General features: G+C 55.7%; 1 protein-coding gene across 1 annotated transcript in view; it reads left to right on the forward strand.

Annotated features, from left to right (window-relative positions):
• The first annotated feature begins 3,790 nt into the window (after window positions 1-3,790).
• MAN1B1 (mannosidase alpha class 1B member 1) overlaps window positions 3,791-16,614 on the forward strand; it is a 24,312-nt gene continuing 11,488 nt past the window's right edge. The window contains 9 exon segments of the mRNA XM_007946955.2: window positions 3,791-3,832; window positions 3,835-3,999; window positions 4,372-4,480; window positions 5,667-5,797; window positions 12,588-12,742; window positions 13,932-14,041; window positions 14,423-14,608; window positions 15,369-15,517; window positions 15,864-16,052. Of these exon segments, the coding sequence (XP_007945146.2) occupies window positions 3,791-3,832; window positions 3,835-3,999; window positions 4,372-4,480; window positions 5,667-5,797; window positions 12,588-12,742; window positions 13,932-14,041; window positions 14,423-14,608; window positions 15,369-15,517; window positions 15,864-16,052 (1,236 nt within the window).

Here is a 16,614-nt window from a genome sequence, read left to right on the forward strand (position 1 = left end):
CTCACCCCCACGTGCCAAGCCCTGGGTCCTCTGGGCTGGACTACAAGCAGGGGCTAGCCAGGGGCACCTGGGAAGAAACGTTTGCTTACTCTGTGGGGGTGGTCTCTCCTGTCTTCAGCTCCATGGGACCATGGCTGGCTTGGGGGTTTACTGCTGGGTGGGGCACAGGCTGGGCCCAAGGGCATGACATTATCTGGTGTAGAGTCCCTTCCCATGGACTCACAGGTGCTTTGGAGGTGGTGGCCACCTCCATGGTCTGGGCTGAGATGAAGCAGTGTCCCCCTTACGCTGACCGTGCAGGTCCACAGTGCATGTTCCCAACCTTGGGGTGGGGGGCAGGGCCCTGATGCTTGTCTATAGACTATGGGTGAGGGGAACTCGTTTGAGGGGTGGCCCCTGCCTGCCCTGGTGCCCACCCAAGCTCACAGCAAAACCGGACTGGTGCCCCAACAGAGCTGGCTCTGCCCAAAGAACTTGAACCTTGAGGGTGCTGTGGCCTAAACACCCGAACCTGAAGCCCACCCCTTTTCCTCCCTTTCAGTTTTCCTGGAGGCCTTGGCCCCACAGGTCACACTGGTGTTGGGGTTTAGACCATGGGGACCAAGACCCTGGGTGGGTGAGGCCACAGGGTGTGGGGGAGGTGGAATGGTGGGGGCTGGCTCACCAGAGTGCGTCCCTCACCCAGTTCCAGTCACTTTTGACAGACTTGGTGCTCACACTGCTCTCCGGCCCTCGGGGTGGGGACACAGCCCCTACTTTGGGTGCCTGGTGCACTGCAGGCCCTGCTTGCTGCATCCTTGCCTCTGCCCTGGCGGGGGAGCCCAGGCTTTGCTGCTCCGGGCTTCGTCACTACGGAGTCCAGGAAGGATAGTGTGCCTGCCTCTTCACTGACAGCAGCTTCACACATGCCGCCTGCTGCTAAGTCACCTTACTCCCAGCCCACCCCCACTGCAGCTCTCAGGCCCTGCCTGGGGCCACCTCCTTCCACCAGTGTCCCCAGGGCAGGCAGTGTCTAGACGGGCAGGGAGTGGACAGTCATGCCTCGCAGCTGCTGGACCAGACCTGGAAGACATCTGGGCTCTACCCAGCCTTTGCAAACCTCACAATCAAGCCATGTGCCTTAGGACCCTTCTCTGAGCCCCCACCCCCCACCCAGTGGGGCAAGCAGCAGGCGTGGGGCCAGGGTGGGTCAGTGGGGCCAGGGTCCTGGCTGCAGCCCGTGACGCCACAGCTGCTGCTCACAGCTGGAACCAGTATGCAGCCCCTCTATGCAAGCATAATTAACGGTTCATTTTCAGTGACATGTCACCTGAAGTTGCAAAGACAGTAGGTAGAGGCCCCGTGTGCCCTTCCCCATTTACCCCACTGGCTGCCTCTCCCATATGACAGTGCAGTGCAAGCCAGGAACTTGATGTTGAAATACTGTTCTCAGTCCTATCCCACGCCAAGATGAATGTAACACCCACCATGCTCCCATCCACAGGAAGGCGGCTCTACCATCCCTTCCCCCCACCCCCACCACTGACCCTGCCGAGCAACACGGACCAGCTCAGTTTTCAAAGGGTTTAGAATCAATTTTACACTAAAAGATGGAATGTTTAAAATAAACTGCTGTCATCAGTCCCTGCCCTGGCGAGTGCTGTTGGACCAGCATGTGGCTGGGCAAGGGGACCTGGTGCTAACGTCTGCATCAGGACTGCAGCTTGCTGGGCCCCTGATGCTTCAGTCCTTCCAGTGTCTTGGACCGGAGACAACCTTGTAGGTCCAGAACTCTGGAGACAGGGCCTGGAATCTAGCTCTTTGGTGAGTTCTCCAGGGGTGGGCTTAGGGACCCTCAGCTCGGTCTAGTGACACTTCACCTGAAGACAACCAGCTGTGCAGGCAGTGATGCCTCAGGACAAGCTAGGGGTGTGCAGGTGGTCCAGCAGCACGTGGGGTGCCCGAGGATGGGCCAGGGGTGCTATCAGGGCCGTGAGCAGGGTGCCTGAGGGTGGGCTGGGGACATTGGCGGGGCTGCATGTTGGAAGAGGTGGGCTGGGAGGGAAAGGGGGGCAAGAAAGGAAGAAACTCTGAGAATCAGATTCCAAGCCAAAGTGCTAAGTGGGAGCTGTATAGACTGGGGAGCCCTCCAGCCCCCCAGCGGTGTTACTACCAAGACTGCCTGAGTGGGCTGTTCCATGGGGAAGTGGGCCACACAGCTGGGAAGAACCAGGTGAGGGGCGGCAGGGAGGAGCTCAAGGCAGAAGGCTGTGGTCAGTGAGCTAAGCCTCCCTGGGCTTTGGTTTTCCAAAGGGTGTCAAAAACCTAAATGCTCAGAGAAAACACAAAAATCAGGGTGCCAGGACACATTTATTGTGAGTACAGTTCGAACGTGTGGGCAGCACCAATACTACAGGTCAGCAAGCCCCTAGAGGAGGGAACCTGGAACCTGGCTAGCCGGTTACCTACCTCGTTATGTTAATTTCTAAGGTGATAGCATCAAAGCAAAGGCAGGTTTCAGGGTTGGCAGGCTGGTCACCAAGGCCACAGCCCCACACAGCCTCCAGTCAGACCCTGGAGTTCCTGCTTTTCCAAGCTAGCTGCACAGAGACGATTATCCAAGAAAACAATGGGGAAGGCAAGACGGCCTCCGCCAAGCCGCTGCTGGGCTTCTGTCTGACCTGAAAGTGCCTCCAGGGAACTGGTTCTTTAAAAGCTCAAGGTCAAGAGACCACCTAAGGGCGAGTGGTCTGGAAAACCGGATTCAAGAACAAAACGGTTTTGCCAAGGGTGAACCTAAGTGCACCCCGTGACCTTCAGCTTCAACTGATGAGAACTGACCAGCCTCCACATGGGGCTGGGGGTGTCAGGAGCCAGGCGGGGACACTCCACCCACGCTCGGCCTTGGAACCCCTCAGGTGGGGCGATGCTCTTCCTGCGGCCTGGAATGTCCTCGCCCCACCTCAAAGCCTTCCCGAGGAAAGCCTGATCCTTCTCCGCAGGCATGCGGCCCCGGGAGGCCTGGCCGGAGTCCGCGAGACTGCGCGGGGCAGCCACAGCAAGGGTGGCTGGCAGCCCAGGCTCGGCGCCGGCAGGAGACCCAGACGTGCCACCCATGGTGCGGACCTCTCAGCCTGGGCCAGCGACCCCCCACGCACCCACGAATCCAGGGCCCACGGCCCCATGGGCTCGCGTAGCCCGGATGCCTGGGCTCAAGAGCAAGGGTTTCCCTACAAGATGGCGGACAGGGCCGGCGCCCCGAGGGCCGCGCTCCTGGCGCGTCTCGGTGTCTCTCCGCGAAGCAAGGGGCCTGGTCCTAGCGCTCGGAGTGCGTCACTCATCTGCCGACTTTAAGGCAGCTCCGGGGGCAAATACCACGCCCGCCGCCTGCAGGCCCAGGTGCAGCCCCGAGCCCAGGGAACATGGGAGCGGTAACTCTCAGGATCGTCCTATGGGAGGAGCCCCGGCAGAGACCACGGCCCTGAGCACAAACCAGGTTGGCCTTGTTGCTATGGCTATGCCCCCGTTCTGGAGAAAGCTGAGCCCGCGGGTGTGGGGAAATGTGTACGTGTGTGTGTGGGTGTATTTGTCAGGGAGCGCTGTGTTCGGGGGCGTGTAAGGGGCTCAAACGGCGCAAGCGCTGCCGGGTATCCTTACTGCGCAGGCGCAATCTCTTTGCGCAGGGGTAGTGGGTAGTAACCCAAGCTGCGCGGGGCGGGAGTGGGGGCGTGCGCAGCCGCAGTGGCGTGTGACCGCGCTGCGCAGGCGCACTCGGGCGCGGCGCTATGGGAGGACTGTTGACGGGGGTGCAATGGCTGCCTGCATATGTCAGAGAAGCGGAACTCTCGGTTCGCCTCAGAGTCTGGCCTCCTGACGCCGCCAGTGGGCGGGGCCCCCGGGGCCGTCGCCTCTCCGATCATGTATCCGCCGCCGCCGCATCGGGACTTCATCTCGGTGACGCTGAGCCTTGGCGAGACCTACGACAACAGCAAAGGCGGGCGGCGGCGTTCTTGTTGGCGGGTGAGGGTCTGCCCAGAGGGCCGAGAGCTGGCTGCCCGGGCCCTGTGCGGGCTGGCAGTCGGAAGTGGGGGAGGTCGGGGTGCCCTGCAGCCACTGTCTGTGTCCGTCCCAGTCGCCTGCCCGGGTTCCGCCGGAGGGGAGCGCCCGGGGGTGAGGCGGGGCGCCTGGCTCCGCGGCCTGCGCGCTGGGCGTCCATGGCGTTGTGTCCTCATCTCACGTGCGCCCGTGGACTGTCACCCTCGGGCCGCCGTCAACCGGGGCCCTCCTCCAGTTCAGATCAGGGCACCGAACCCCCAGTCCCTCCCCGGCCTGGGCACGCGTGGAGGGTCCGACTCGGTGCCGGTCCCCGAGCGCCTCTCTCTCCGCCCCTAGAAATGGAAGCAGCTGTCGCGCCTGCAGCGGAGCGCCCTCCTCTTGCTGTCTGCCTTCCTGCTCATCGGTGGGCTCCTGTCCTACGCGAACTCGGCTGATCGCTGGAAAGGTACCGCCTGGGCCGTTGGAGGACGCACGTGTTGAATGGTGACTCGGGCTCCATGCCGTCGGTTCCGACTCTGGGCGACCCGAGCCCAGCGGAACAAGGCATACACCCTCAGCGTCTGCTGTTGGAGCCCCTTGTTGCAGCCGCCGTTCACTCCATCACATCGAGGGTCTATTTCACTGACCCTCTACGTTAGAAGTTCTGGGGGCGTGGTGCCTGAGGCACCTGTCTGCGAACCAGAAGGCTGGCGGTTCAAACCCACCAGCCGCTCCGTGGAAGGAAGACTGGGCAACCTACTTCCGTAGAGACACCGCCTCAGACACCCATTAGGGGTCGCTGTGAGTCGGGACCGACGCGATGGCAGCAAGTTTGGTTTTTTTTTGTTTGTCTTTTCCTACTCTAACAAGCATGACTGGTGCAGTTCTCTTAAATCTGCCTTAAATGGATAGCAGCTGATTGGCATCCAATCAGATCTAGGAACCTAAGGGTTCTTTTCTCGCTGGTCACACAGCCTTGGATGTGAGCCTGACGTTGCTTTGTGAGTGCCAGCATCTCGTAGGAGTTCAGGTCACGAGGTGGTGTGCTCGGCCCAAGCAGTGGCTTTCACACTCATAGCACCCCTTCCCGCGTGGTGGGAAAGGACAGTGTTCATGAGGATGTAGATGGTATCTTACAGTGGCGACTTGTGGGGACGGGAGCTAAAGAGGTGCTCAGGTTGCTCAAATGAATCACCTGTCACCTGCTGCACTGTCTGCAATGGAAAATGCAAAGCGTCTGGGCCTGTGTGTTCTGGGTCAGGACAGAAGCTGTCGAGTACTTTGAAAAACGTCTCCTTCATTTAGGCTGATTTTGAACTGACACAAATGATTCTCCTTATGTCTCATACTTGTTTTTCTGTCATGAGTAATGCCTGGTCCAAATGTTTTTATGAAGTGTTTTAGATCTGTCTTATGCCTTATGGAACTCTGGTGGTGTAGTACCTGCTAACCAGAAGGTTGGTAGTTCAAACCCACCAGCCACTCCGCAGAAGGAATACTGTACAATCTACTTCCATAAAGATTTACTGCCTCGGAAACCCAAAGAGGGTCACTTTGAGTCAGAATCAACTTGATGGCACTGAGTTTGGGTTTTGTTTGTTTGTTTGTTTATGCCTTATGACCTATTTTGTGAAGAAATGTTTTCTGTTTAGCCCTAAATGACAGGTCATCAGAAAAGCAGATGACAGCAGGCTTCCCTGGACTGCAGCCAGCACACCCCCCCGTCTTAGCGGCTCCTCAGACAGCAGGTGCCATGCGCGACTCACTGGAGATTCCGCCTCAGGTACTTTGATAAACTGTACTGTGCGTCCCCAAAGTGTCTTCAGAGAGAAGTAATGTTTTTCTGTTGAGAAGACTTTTTCCATCTTACCGTTTGTTTCACATTTTCATCTCCCACTCAGGCTGGACTGGTAGATAGAGCACAGGGAAATAGAGATACCCCATCATTCATCGTTCTTTGAAAGCCTGTGGTATGCCAGTTCCTGGCTTGGGCATTAGCTATGTAACAGTGACAGGTGAAACAGATAATGCTCCTTTTCCCTCGGGATTTACAAGGGAGGAGAGGCAGGTGACAAGGCGGCAGCAGACATGCATGCCTAGTGAGATCGGAGTGAGTGGAGGGTGCGTGAAAGAGTAACTGTTGGGGCAGGCCCTGGGGCTTAGGAGGCCTCCCTGACACAGGACTGGAAATGGGCAGTCTGAAGGCTGGGGAGTAGCTGACTCTTTTGAGAGCAGGGTACACTGTGTCTGCTGGGGCTGTGGGCAGGCCCCGGAGGGAGGAGGAGATTGGCGGATCTGGGAGTTGTGGGAAGTTGTAATGGCTGCAGCACTGGGAAGGGTAGGGGAGCAGAAGGCGTGCTCGGAGCCACCTAGGTGGCTCTGAAGTGGTGTGGCAGTGGTGGCATTGGTGGTTTCAGTTGATATGCATGGGAAGACTTGAGGCTGGGGCTTTAAGCAGGAAATCTGCCTTGTTGCTGTGTGGAGACTCACTGTGCAGTGGGCAGCACTGAGCAGCAGAGCTGTGGGAGAACCAGGCAGATGGAGAGTGGTGAAGGAGAGGGAGGCCTCCCTGCTGACGGCACCAGGAACTGGTGTGGTGCTCCGCGTGGTAGCGTCTAGTTGTCCTGGGGGACGCACACACACACTGCACATGGGGAGGGTGGCATCAGGGTCAGTGTGCAGAAGGAGATCCGGATGGGAGAGGCAGGTGGGGGCTGGGCAGAGCGGTCAGGAGGCAGCAGGAGAGTGTGCCCGGGACCTGTAAGTGCCACCCAGCTTCATTTTGTTGCTGCTGACACCATGGGATGAGCCCCTCAGGGCCAGGTGGTGGTTTCATGCACCTGCAGGCCTGTCCTGGGAGATGAACTGGGCCGTGGGGTAGACTGGGAGCACCTCTTAGCAGTGGCATCAGGGGAGGACACGAAGCCCCCCAAGGAAGCACCCCACTACCCTTCCCGCTGGACACACTGATCAGTTAAAGAGCAAGTGGAGCAGAGGGGTCTGGGTGCTTGTGGCCGTGCTGTGTGCTGAGGCAGAGAGAGACGAGGACCCTGCCCCGTGGGCAGGAAGCACCTGGGCCTGTGGGTGCACTGGAGACAAGGCTCGGGGGCGGGGGGTGGAGCTGGGTTCTGCAGACTGCACAGTCTGGTGTTTTGCTGGCTTTCAGAGTTTCATAAACTTGTAAAAGCAGATTGGAGTCTGAGACCTGAAATAAGTCTGTCATTATCAGATTTCTCCCTCCCTGAGATGTAGCGTTTCTGGATCTGAAGGGAGGTGGAGGGGCACGGGGTCCAGAACTGAAACGGGGGAAGAATGACAAAGAGCAGATGGTGAAATGGCATCCCTGTTTAAATGGTGGGCTAATGGCAGACTCGCTACAGATTCCTTATGAGGCAGCAGAAAAGGACATTGATAGGGAATATAATGAGCCCCCAGAAAAAGAAGTAATCAAAAATTATCACCTCATTAGTAGTCAGGATCAAGGTCTTTAAGAGTAAAACATTAAAAAAATTTTAGCTCATCAGCAGACTCTAAAGGAAGGTGGTTAATCTCATTTATTGATTAGTGCAGTGCGGTGAATTACTTAATATGGTCCTTGTAGCCATTAAGGGTCTTGTGACTCCTACAAAAGGATTGGGTAGGACTGTGCAAATAAGCTGTTTGTAGCCCAGCAAGGGTATGGGACAGCTTGTTAACAAAGCAGGTAAGGTGCATGGACCCTTACAAGGGGATTGGTCAGTTTTGCCAGTCTGCTAGGCTTAAAGGGAGCCAGTCTCCGAAGCAGAGGGAAGGGCTTATTGCCGAAAAGAAGAGCAGAAGCAGAGTGTGTCTTTTGGACTTGGGGTCCCTGTGCTGACAACTTCCTGGACCCAGGAGACAGCTGTAATACTGGAGGCAGCCAGAGATAGAAAGAAATGGCACCAAGCACAGCAGAGAAATGGCAGCAGCAGAACCAGGAGACCAACACTAGATGGTGTGCTGGGCTTCCTGGCTCATGGGGCAAGGGAGCTGTGGTGAGTGTACCTGCCCATCCGTGGCATGAGAGAGCTGAGCGTCTTCGGGCCAAGGCTTACTGGTGGAGTGAGGCGCCTCTGGACACTTGGTGGAGCTGAAGAGCTTTGTGACACTTGCCCCAGGCCATGGGTGAGAGACCAAGCCCAGGCAGGGCCTGGCAGCAGAGCCTGTCTGTGGGCACGGCTGGAGAGGAAGCTGTCTTACAGAAGAACTCAGTCGTGAGTTGCTCCTGGTCCTGTATCGTAACCTGTTGTTATTAGGTGCTGTCGGATTGGTTCTGACGCATACCAACCCATGTACAACAGAACACTGCCTGGTCCTGCCCCATCCTCACAGTCCTTGCTATACTTGAGCCCATTGTTGCAGCCACTGTGTCAGTCCATCTTGTTGAGGGTCTTTCTCTTTTTCACTGATTCCGTGCTTAGCAAAAACAGGCCTTCTCCAGGGCCTGGTCCCTTCTGGTAATGTGTTCAAAGTGTGTGAGACGAAGTCTTGCCGCCCTCACTTCTAAGGAGCAGTCTGGCTCTCTTTCTTCCACGGCATGTTCAGTATTTTTCTCCAGCACTGTAATTCCCGTTCATCAGTTCTTCGATCTTCCTTATTCACCTGCAACTTCCCTCATAGGCCCCATAATCGATTAGGATCAATTTGGAGGTAACAGGAATAATTCAGGCTACGGTTCTACACTCAGGACAGCTTCTCGGCTATGCCTGCAGTCAGCCCTCTCTTGGCCCTTGCTTTCAGCCTGCCCCCTGCCCTGCCTGATCAACTCTGCTGATAGGTTCCTGGAGGCATCCCTCTTTGCCAGGAAGCCTTTTGCCCTAGTGCACTCAGTTGTCTTGTGGGTGGGTCAGCCTCAGCCATGGCCTGGGAAGCCCACCTCTACCCTCCAACTCCTTTTACCAATTCTGACCCCTGCTGTTCCTCCTACAGCACTTTCTACTGAGACAGCTCTATCTCCTGGGTCTATGAGCTCCTCAGCACAAGGATGCACGTCCGAAAGATGCACTCAGCCTTTTTGATGGTAGCCTCTGGGGTTGCCTTGTTTTAAGCCTGGCTGTGTGGCAAAATGGACTGATCCTTTCATCAGCATTCGTATACTTCATTTCCATAGGCCCACCTGTGCAAAGGTTTCATGCACCTTATTTACATTATTAGCAAGCTGTCTAATCTTGTTGGTGGACCACAAGTACCTCATTTGCATACTTACATCCAGCCATTTTGTGAAAGTTACAGGACCACGGCTAAGAGAGCCATGTTAAGTTAACGTAACAAAGCACTATTCCCAGCTGCTCTTACTCCCAGTTCTGACGCATAGCAACCTTTTAGCACTGAATAGAACTATCCCATAGGGTTCCCAAGACTGTAATCTTTACAGAAGCAGGCTGCCACATCTTCCTCCCATAAAGCTGATGGTGGGTTCAAACTGCTGGCCTTTGGGTTAGCAGTTGAGCATTTAACCACCGTGCCACCAGGCTCCTTGTCCACTAGTATAGAGGTTAGGACTTAGGACACATATTCTTGGAGGATACAGTTTAATCCAGAGCAGTGTCCACCTATAGATAGGGATTAAATAAATTATGGCTTGTTGCTACCATGGTGGTAGGGATCGAAATACATCCCCCAGAATTAGGGGCTGTTAATCCTATTTCTTTGCTCTGGGTATAATCTCATTTAGGAGCAGGTTGTCTGTGTTATGTTAATGAGGCAGGGTTAGGATAGGGTGTATTTTTTTTTTTTTAATTGTGATTTGGGTGAAAGTTTACAGAGCAAATTCATTTTCCATACAGCAGTTCACACACACGTTGTCTCATGACATTGAATACAATTTACCCAAATGCAATAGCTCCCCTCCCACTTCCTCCTGATACTTACCTCTTCCCTGTGTCCATCCCTTCATGCACTCCTGCCCCCTGAGCTGTCTCCCTGTGCATACACAGCCCTTCTTTTTCCCATGATTGTTCTCTCCAGGGAGTGTATCTACTTCAGGTAAATGTTCACCTCATATGCCTGTCTTTTGTTTGGCTGGAAGCCACAGGTGTGGGTTCAATTCCAGACCTGAAGGGCAGCCATAGTCTCAGTGATTCTACCAGGATCTGTCAGACCAGCAAACCTAGTCCCCCCCCCCTTTTTTTTTCAAATTATTTTGAGTTTGTTCCACATTGTTCTCCCACTCTATCCAGGATCTCCTACATAGATTCCCCTCCAAGTGGTTCAGTGGTAGCTGAGCACCATCTAGTTCTTCTGGTCTCGTAGTCATATAGGCTGAGGAATGCATGGTGTACCAGTCTACAATTGTTGTTGTTGTTGTTATGTGCCATCGAGTCGGCCCCGACTCATAGCGACCCCTCCTTGGGTTTCAATTAGTGAGGACTAATTGTTTCCATGAATCTTTGGTTTTCTTCATTCTCCTTTGCTCTTGACAAGAAGAGACCCATCATTGCATCTAGATGGCTGCTTGCAAGCTTTTAAGATCCCAGTCACTACTTGCCAAAGTAGGAGGTGGAACAACGTTTTGTGTAGTACGTTATGCCAGTTGAGCTTGATGTCCCCTGCAACTATCGTCCTGAGCCCACAGGTTCAACCACTCACTCCCTCTGGGTAGCTAGCTGTGATCAAGAAGTAACTACAACCTTGTCCCTTGTCAGCTCTACTATTACCTTGGGAATTCTCACAGAACATGCAAATATACTAGTAGAACCACTGTCTGTCAACCCTCTACATGGTCTTGGGTACACTCCCTGCTGCATAAACATACCAAATAGTTCAGCCTGTCCACCCACGTATCCACCCTTATACCCGTGTTTGCCTTCACTGACAACTCAGTACTGTGCGTGTAAAAGGGTTCATCTTTGTTGTCTGCATCTCAGTAGGGTATATCTTTTAAAAACTTTTTTCACGTGATGCGGGTGCAAGTTTATAGACCAAGTCGGTTTTCAGTTCAATAATTCCTACACGTTTTGTTCTGTGACACTCCTTCAGTGCCACAGTGTACCAGGACCCTTCCCACTTCCTCCCTCTGATTTCCCTCCGTCCTTCTGTCCCATCCCTTTCTGCTTTCTGAGGTTTCTCCTGAGCAGATGCTGTACTTTTCATTCCCTGTGGTTGACTCTTAGTGAGTGTATATTTCCTTGGTGTGACTATCTCCTCACAGGTCTTTCTGTTGTTTGGATGAAAGTTAAGCAGTGGGGGTGAGTTCAGTTCCAGGCCTGAAGGTTGTCTAAGGACCATGGTCTTGGGGGTTCCACCGGTCACTATCAGACTAGTAAGCCTGGTCTTTTTTATAATGTTGAGTTCTGCCTTTTTCTCCCATTCTGTCTAGGATTTCCTATTGGGATCCTTTTCAGAGCAGTCAGCCGTGAAAGCCAGGCACCGTCTGGTTCTGGCGTCAGGATCGTGGAGTCTGGGTTCATGTGGTCCATTACTCCTTTGGACTAATTTTTTCTTTTTGTCTTTGCTTTTCTTCACTCTTCTTTGTTCTGGTCTGGGAGGGACCAGGAGTTGCATCTTAGATGGCCAAAGGGTGGAATGTTGTAGATTGAATTACATCCTCCTAAAAGCACCCAAAACCCAACCCACTGCCATGGACCCTACAGGACAGAGTGGAACTGCCCCGTAGCCTGCATTGTAAATTCTAGCCTCTAGGCTTATAATGGTTACAGTCCCTTCTGGGAATGGGTTGTCTGTGTTATGTTAATGAGCCAGGATTAGTGTGGGGTGTGTCCTGAGTCCTCTCTCTGAGATATCAAAGATTAGCCAAGCCAAGCAGAGGCAGGATGGGGAAGATGGATGCCCAGACACACGCAGACCTCCAGGAAGCAGGAAGTAGCGCTGAAGCGCTAGAGGACTGAAGACACACAGACAGGTTCAGCTGTTTGAAAGCATGGGCTGGCCACTGAGCTGATGGGAGCCCTCGAGAAACCAGTGTTACACAGAAAGGTGACCCGCTGTGTGCAGGAGGGAAGCAGAGGAAGTCTGTGCTTGTGTGAGTGGCAGCACCCACGTGGGGCTGCAGAGACCCCACCAGGCTTCTTTGGGGGAGTGTGGATACGGGTGCAGCTGGCAAAGGGGGCCCAGCTCTGTTGTGTCTCCCAGCTGTGTCTGTGCCCACCATGGGGACTGGGCCCTAGGCCCGAGCCCCTTCCCACAGCACTGACAGCTGAAGGGGCTGGAGGCTGTTTCCCTCCCTGAGGCCTTTGTTCTAACCTCTCCTTGTTAACCCTCTGAAGTCCCTGTGTCCAGGGCTGGAGTGGCCAGGCTACTGGGGCCGTGGTCCTGCCAGGTCAGTGCCAGGACATAGCTGGCCAGGGGCTCATCTTCCAGGTCTGCGTGTTATGTTAAAATAAAGAGACTCCCTAAAGTCGTGTATGTGCGCGTGGGCATGCACGTGTGTGTGCGTGTGGGCGTGCACGTGTGTGTGAGCGTGAGCACAGCCCATCTGCAGTGCTGAGGGGGTGGCTCCGCCCTCGAGGGGGCGTGTCCAGGATATAAAAGAGCAGCCATCCACAGGGACCAGCTTAAGGGTCACAGAGGTCACGGATGACTTACTTTTTGTTTAGAAGCCACTAAAGCATTTCCGTCGGGGACCACCCAGCCTGCAGATCAGAGCCCCTGATAAAGCTGTGAAGGATGGGATCCAGGACAGCGCGGAGCACAAGAGAAGGGAGCCGGGTGACATGCACAAGGAGGCAAACCTGCAGAGAACGGCCATCAGGTACAAACCCGTGGGAGACTGATGAAGTCCCGGGAGAAACAGGAAGCAGCCAACACACATTCACGCAGACCCTCTGACGCACTGGCATGCAGCAGTGCTCGGGATCTTCCTTGATGGGGCTCTGATTGAACATAAAACCGTGTTAAAAAGCTGGAGGGCACAGCTGAGTCTGGACATGAAGCGATGTAGGGAGCAGTGCTCCCAGGGTCGGGGGGAGGTCTCGGGCTGGGAGCCCTTTGTGGGCAGTGGGCGTGGGTGCAGCCAGCGTGCTGGCTGGGCCTCCTACCCTCCTGGGTCACTTCTGAGGTGGGCGGGAGCGGTGTGGAAGGGGATCTGCTGTGCCAGGCTCCCAGGGTGCTGGCCCTGCCCTCTGGGTGGCCACAGTGAAGCTGCTGAGGGGTGACGGCTTCCCAGTGTTGCTCTTTTGGGGAATGGGTATGGTTCTAAAGGTACCTCCCTGATTATTCCTGGTCTGTGTTCTTTGAAACCTGGTACCTGCACATCAGTCTGGCCATGGCTTTCCCAGTCCACGCACCCTTACGGGTTGAGGTCAGCCTTTGTTCATGCAGGTGTTGTAAAGTAGAGGGGGTCTGGGAGCTGCATGGTGGTGTCTCTCCTGTGGCAAGCACTTTGCCATGGAAGAGCCCTGGCAGGCAGGATGTGTGCGGGTCCCTGGGCCAGGAAAGGGCGTCACTCATCTCCTGCCCAGGGACCCTATCACCCTGACGTCACCCTGACGTCCTGTGGCTCCATAGAGCATCAGTGGTTTCAGTTCTGAGCAAGTCAAGGGCATGTCTGTCATGGCACGGCCTGTTAACAAGCTGAGCCCACTCCTGGTCCAGGGTCTGGTGGGACCTTGCACAGGGGATGCAGCCTTGCCCTGCATAGGAGGCCACCAGCCCCCACTGTCCCCACGGCGTGTCTCACTGTCCCCAGCACAGCCACACCCTCCATGTCCTCCCACTGCCGGGCCGTGGGCAGCCCCCTTTGCAGAGCAGCCCTCTCTGGCCCCAGGGGACACCCTAGGACTGGTGCTGACACCGCGGGCATGGTTCCCTTTAGCCCATTAGCCTGGCACCCCAGCAAGCTTGGGTACGATGGCTCAGGGCAGCACTGAGCAGCCACCAGCACAGGTTTGTGTAGTTGTGGCAGCCACTGTTATGACTGCGGTCTCCCTGTTACAATGAAGCTGGAGAGGATCTGTGATTGAGCCTGAGCAGGGGACTGAGCCCCCGTCCAGGAGAACTGCTGTCCCCACCAAGCAGCCAGCCCCAGAAGCCAGGACTCAGAAAGCGCCAGGTAAGGCCCACCTCCACCCTCATGGGCCAGCCCAGTCCCTGCAGTCTAGAGTGGGGTGACAGAGGCAGCCCCTCATACCTGCTGGTCCCCAGCACCCACAGCCACCCCAGGTCTCAGCTTTACTTCTCTCTGAACTGTGAAGGACTGACGTGGCCCCACAGCCCATTCCAGGGGTCTGAGTGGGGACAGGAAATTGGGCTGGGAAAGGCTGATTCTCTTGCCCTGGGCCCCTTGCCTCGCCTGGGCATGGGATGGGTATGATACCGCTTGGTCTTGAGGCCCTCTCAAGTGGGTGGTTGTGCTGGAGGGTCCTTGCCCAGGGAATTGGCCAAAGCTCCAGATCCCCCCACCCCCCCTGAGTGGCCCTTCTTGCCCCTGCAGCAGCCCCAAACACACGCCAGAAGGCTGTGGTGGATGCCTTCCGCCATGCGTGGAAGGGCTACCGAAAATACGCGTGGGGCCATGACGAGCTGAGGCCCCTAGCCAGGTCCTTCAGCGAGTGGTTCGGCCTTGGCCTCACCCTGGTCGATGCCCTGGACACCATGTGGATCCTGGGCCTGACAAAAGGTACCTGCTCCTTCCCAGCCTGTGGCCATGTCTTGGGGTGGCTAGGAGGGGAGCTGAGCCTGGAATGGGGTCCGTGCCTGGCTCCACCCCGGGGTCTCTGGGGTGCCCGCTTCAGACCCAGCAGTTTTTGGTGGACTCTGGATTGTGTGCCAAGTTTGTCTCCCTCACGTGTCTGAGCAGCATCTGTAAAACCACCCAAACCTGTGGCTGTTGGGTTGCTTCTGACTCATAGTGACCCTGTAAGATGCCAGCTGCCCTGCAGGATAGTCAAGGCTGTCCCCCTCACGGGACCAGACTGCCACGTCTCCCACAGAGCAGCTGGTAGATGCAGATGGCCAACGGTTCGGTTGCAGCTGAGTGCTTACCCACTGTGGCACCGGGGCTCCGTAGGCAACGTCTGTAGTTATTTCTAGGTCGATATTTTAAACATTTGCCTTTCCATTTTTGGTTTTCTGAATACGTTGAATGCTACCCCAGACTCATTTCTGTGGTCCTGGGAGTGATGGCCTTTGATCGGCAACCATGTACACTGTCACTGTGTATGGGCTGCTGGCTTTGTTTTATCGCTCCGTGTTTGCTCATCTCCAGGGAGTCAGAAGTAACACTGAAACTGTGCAGGATCAAACATGGACCCAGAGAGTGTGGGTGAGGGCCTGCAGGAGCGAACCCTCACAGGGCCCCAGACAGCGTGGACCCAGACAGCGTGGGTGAGGGCAGGGTGGCTCCTTCACTCCCGAAACCTGTGCTGTTTGTGTCCTAGAGTTTGAAGAAGCCAGGACGTGGGTGTCCCAAAAGTTACAGTTCCAGAAGGACGTGGACGTCAACCTGTTTGAGAGCACAATCCGGATCCTGGGGGGGCTGCTGAGCACGTACCACCTGACAGGGGACAGCCTCTTCCTGGAGAAAGCTGTGAGTACCTGACACCAGGGCTGGCACTTCATGCAGTGACCTATGACGGGGGGCGTCCGGGGATGCTCTGTTTCCATTTTCTCTCTTAAAGTCCATTCCTGTGGTCATGACGCATGTGTCTGACACGGCACACTTACGCCACCGACACCCACTGACACAGGGCTGTCAGTTGGAGTGACGCCAGCTTATTTCTGCTGCGGTGGAGTTTTGGGGCACTGTGGCCTTGGGAGCCAGTGGCACATTGCCCTCCACTTCCTGGGATGGAGCTGGCGACCCATCAGATGGGGAGACGTAGACAAGGCCTCCCTCTGACCTGAGCAGTGGGTTCTCTGCTCTCCTCCTTTAGAAAGATTTTGGAAATCGGCTGATGCCTGCCTTCAGGACCCCCTCCAAGATTCCGTTCTCTGACGTGAATATCGGCACTGGCAACGCCCACCCTCCCCGATGGACCTCTGACAGCACGGTGGCTGAGGTGACCAGCATTCAGCTGGAGTTCCGGGAGCTCTCTCGTCTCACTGGAGATGGGAAGTTCCAGGTATGGCAAGAGGAGCAGGTGCAGCCCTTGGCACTTTTCTCCCCAGAGCTCACCTGCTCGTTACAGCGATGGCGGGGGAGCACACCTGGGCTGGGTTGTCGCCAGGTGACAGACGGAAGTGGCTTGAGTGCAGTGTAGACCCCCGTGGTCACGCCAGATGTCTGCCTGGCCATGTTCTGGCTGGTGGTGTGCACCCTGTGGCTCTTGGGGACTGTGTTGCAGTGAGCAGTGGTGTCCGGTTTCGGTTACTCAGCCCCGTTCCCAGGTCTGGTCTACACCTAGGAGTGCAGCTGCTGGCCATGTGGTTCTGTGTTCCCTTCCTTAGGGCCCGCCACGCCACCCCACCGGCCAGGGACGAGGGTTCCAGTTCCTCCACAGCTTTCCAGCACACCTATTGCGCAGTTCTTGATCATTGTCTTTCTGATGGGGGTGAAGTGCTATCTCCTGGTGGTTTTGGTTTACATCTTCCTAATGGCCTCTGGTAACATAGTGCCTAAGGCACTTGACTGCTAACCAGAAGGCTGGTGGTTCAAATCCACCAGCCACTCCTCAGAAGGAAGAT

This window comes from Orycteropus afer, unplaced genomic scaffold, assembly GCF_000298275.1.
Source record: "Orycteropus afer afer isolate SDZICR_OR568_19922 unplaced genomic scaffold, OryAfe1.0 scaffold00174, whole genome shotgun sequence".
In the NCBI taxonomy this organism is placed as follows: domain Eukaryota; kingdom Metazoa; phylum Chordata; class Mammalia; order Tubulidentata; family Orycteropodidae; genus Orycteropus; species Orycteropus afer.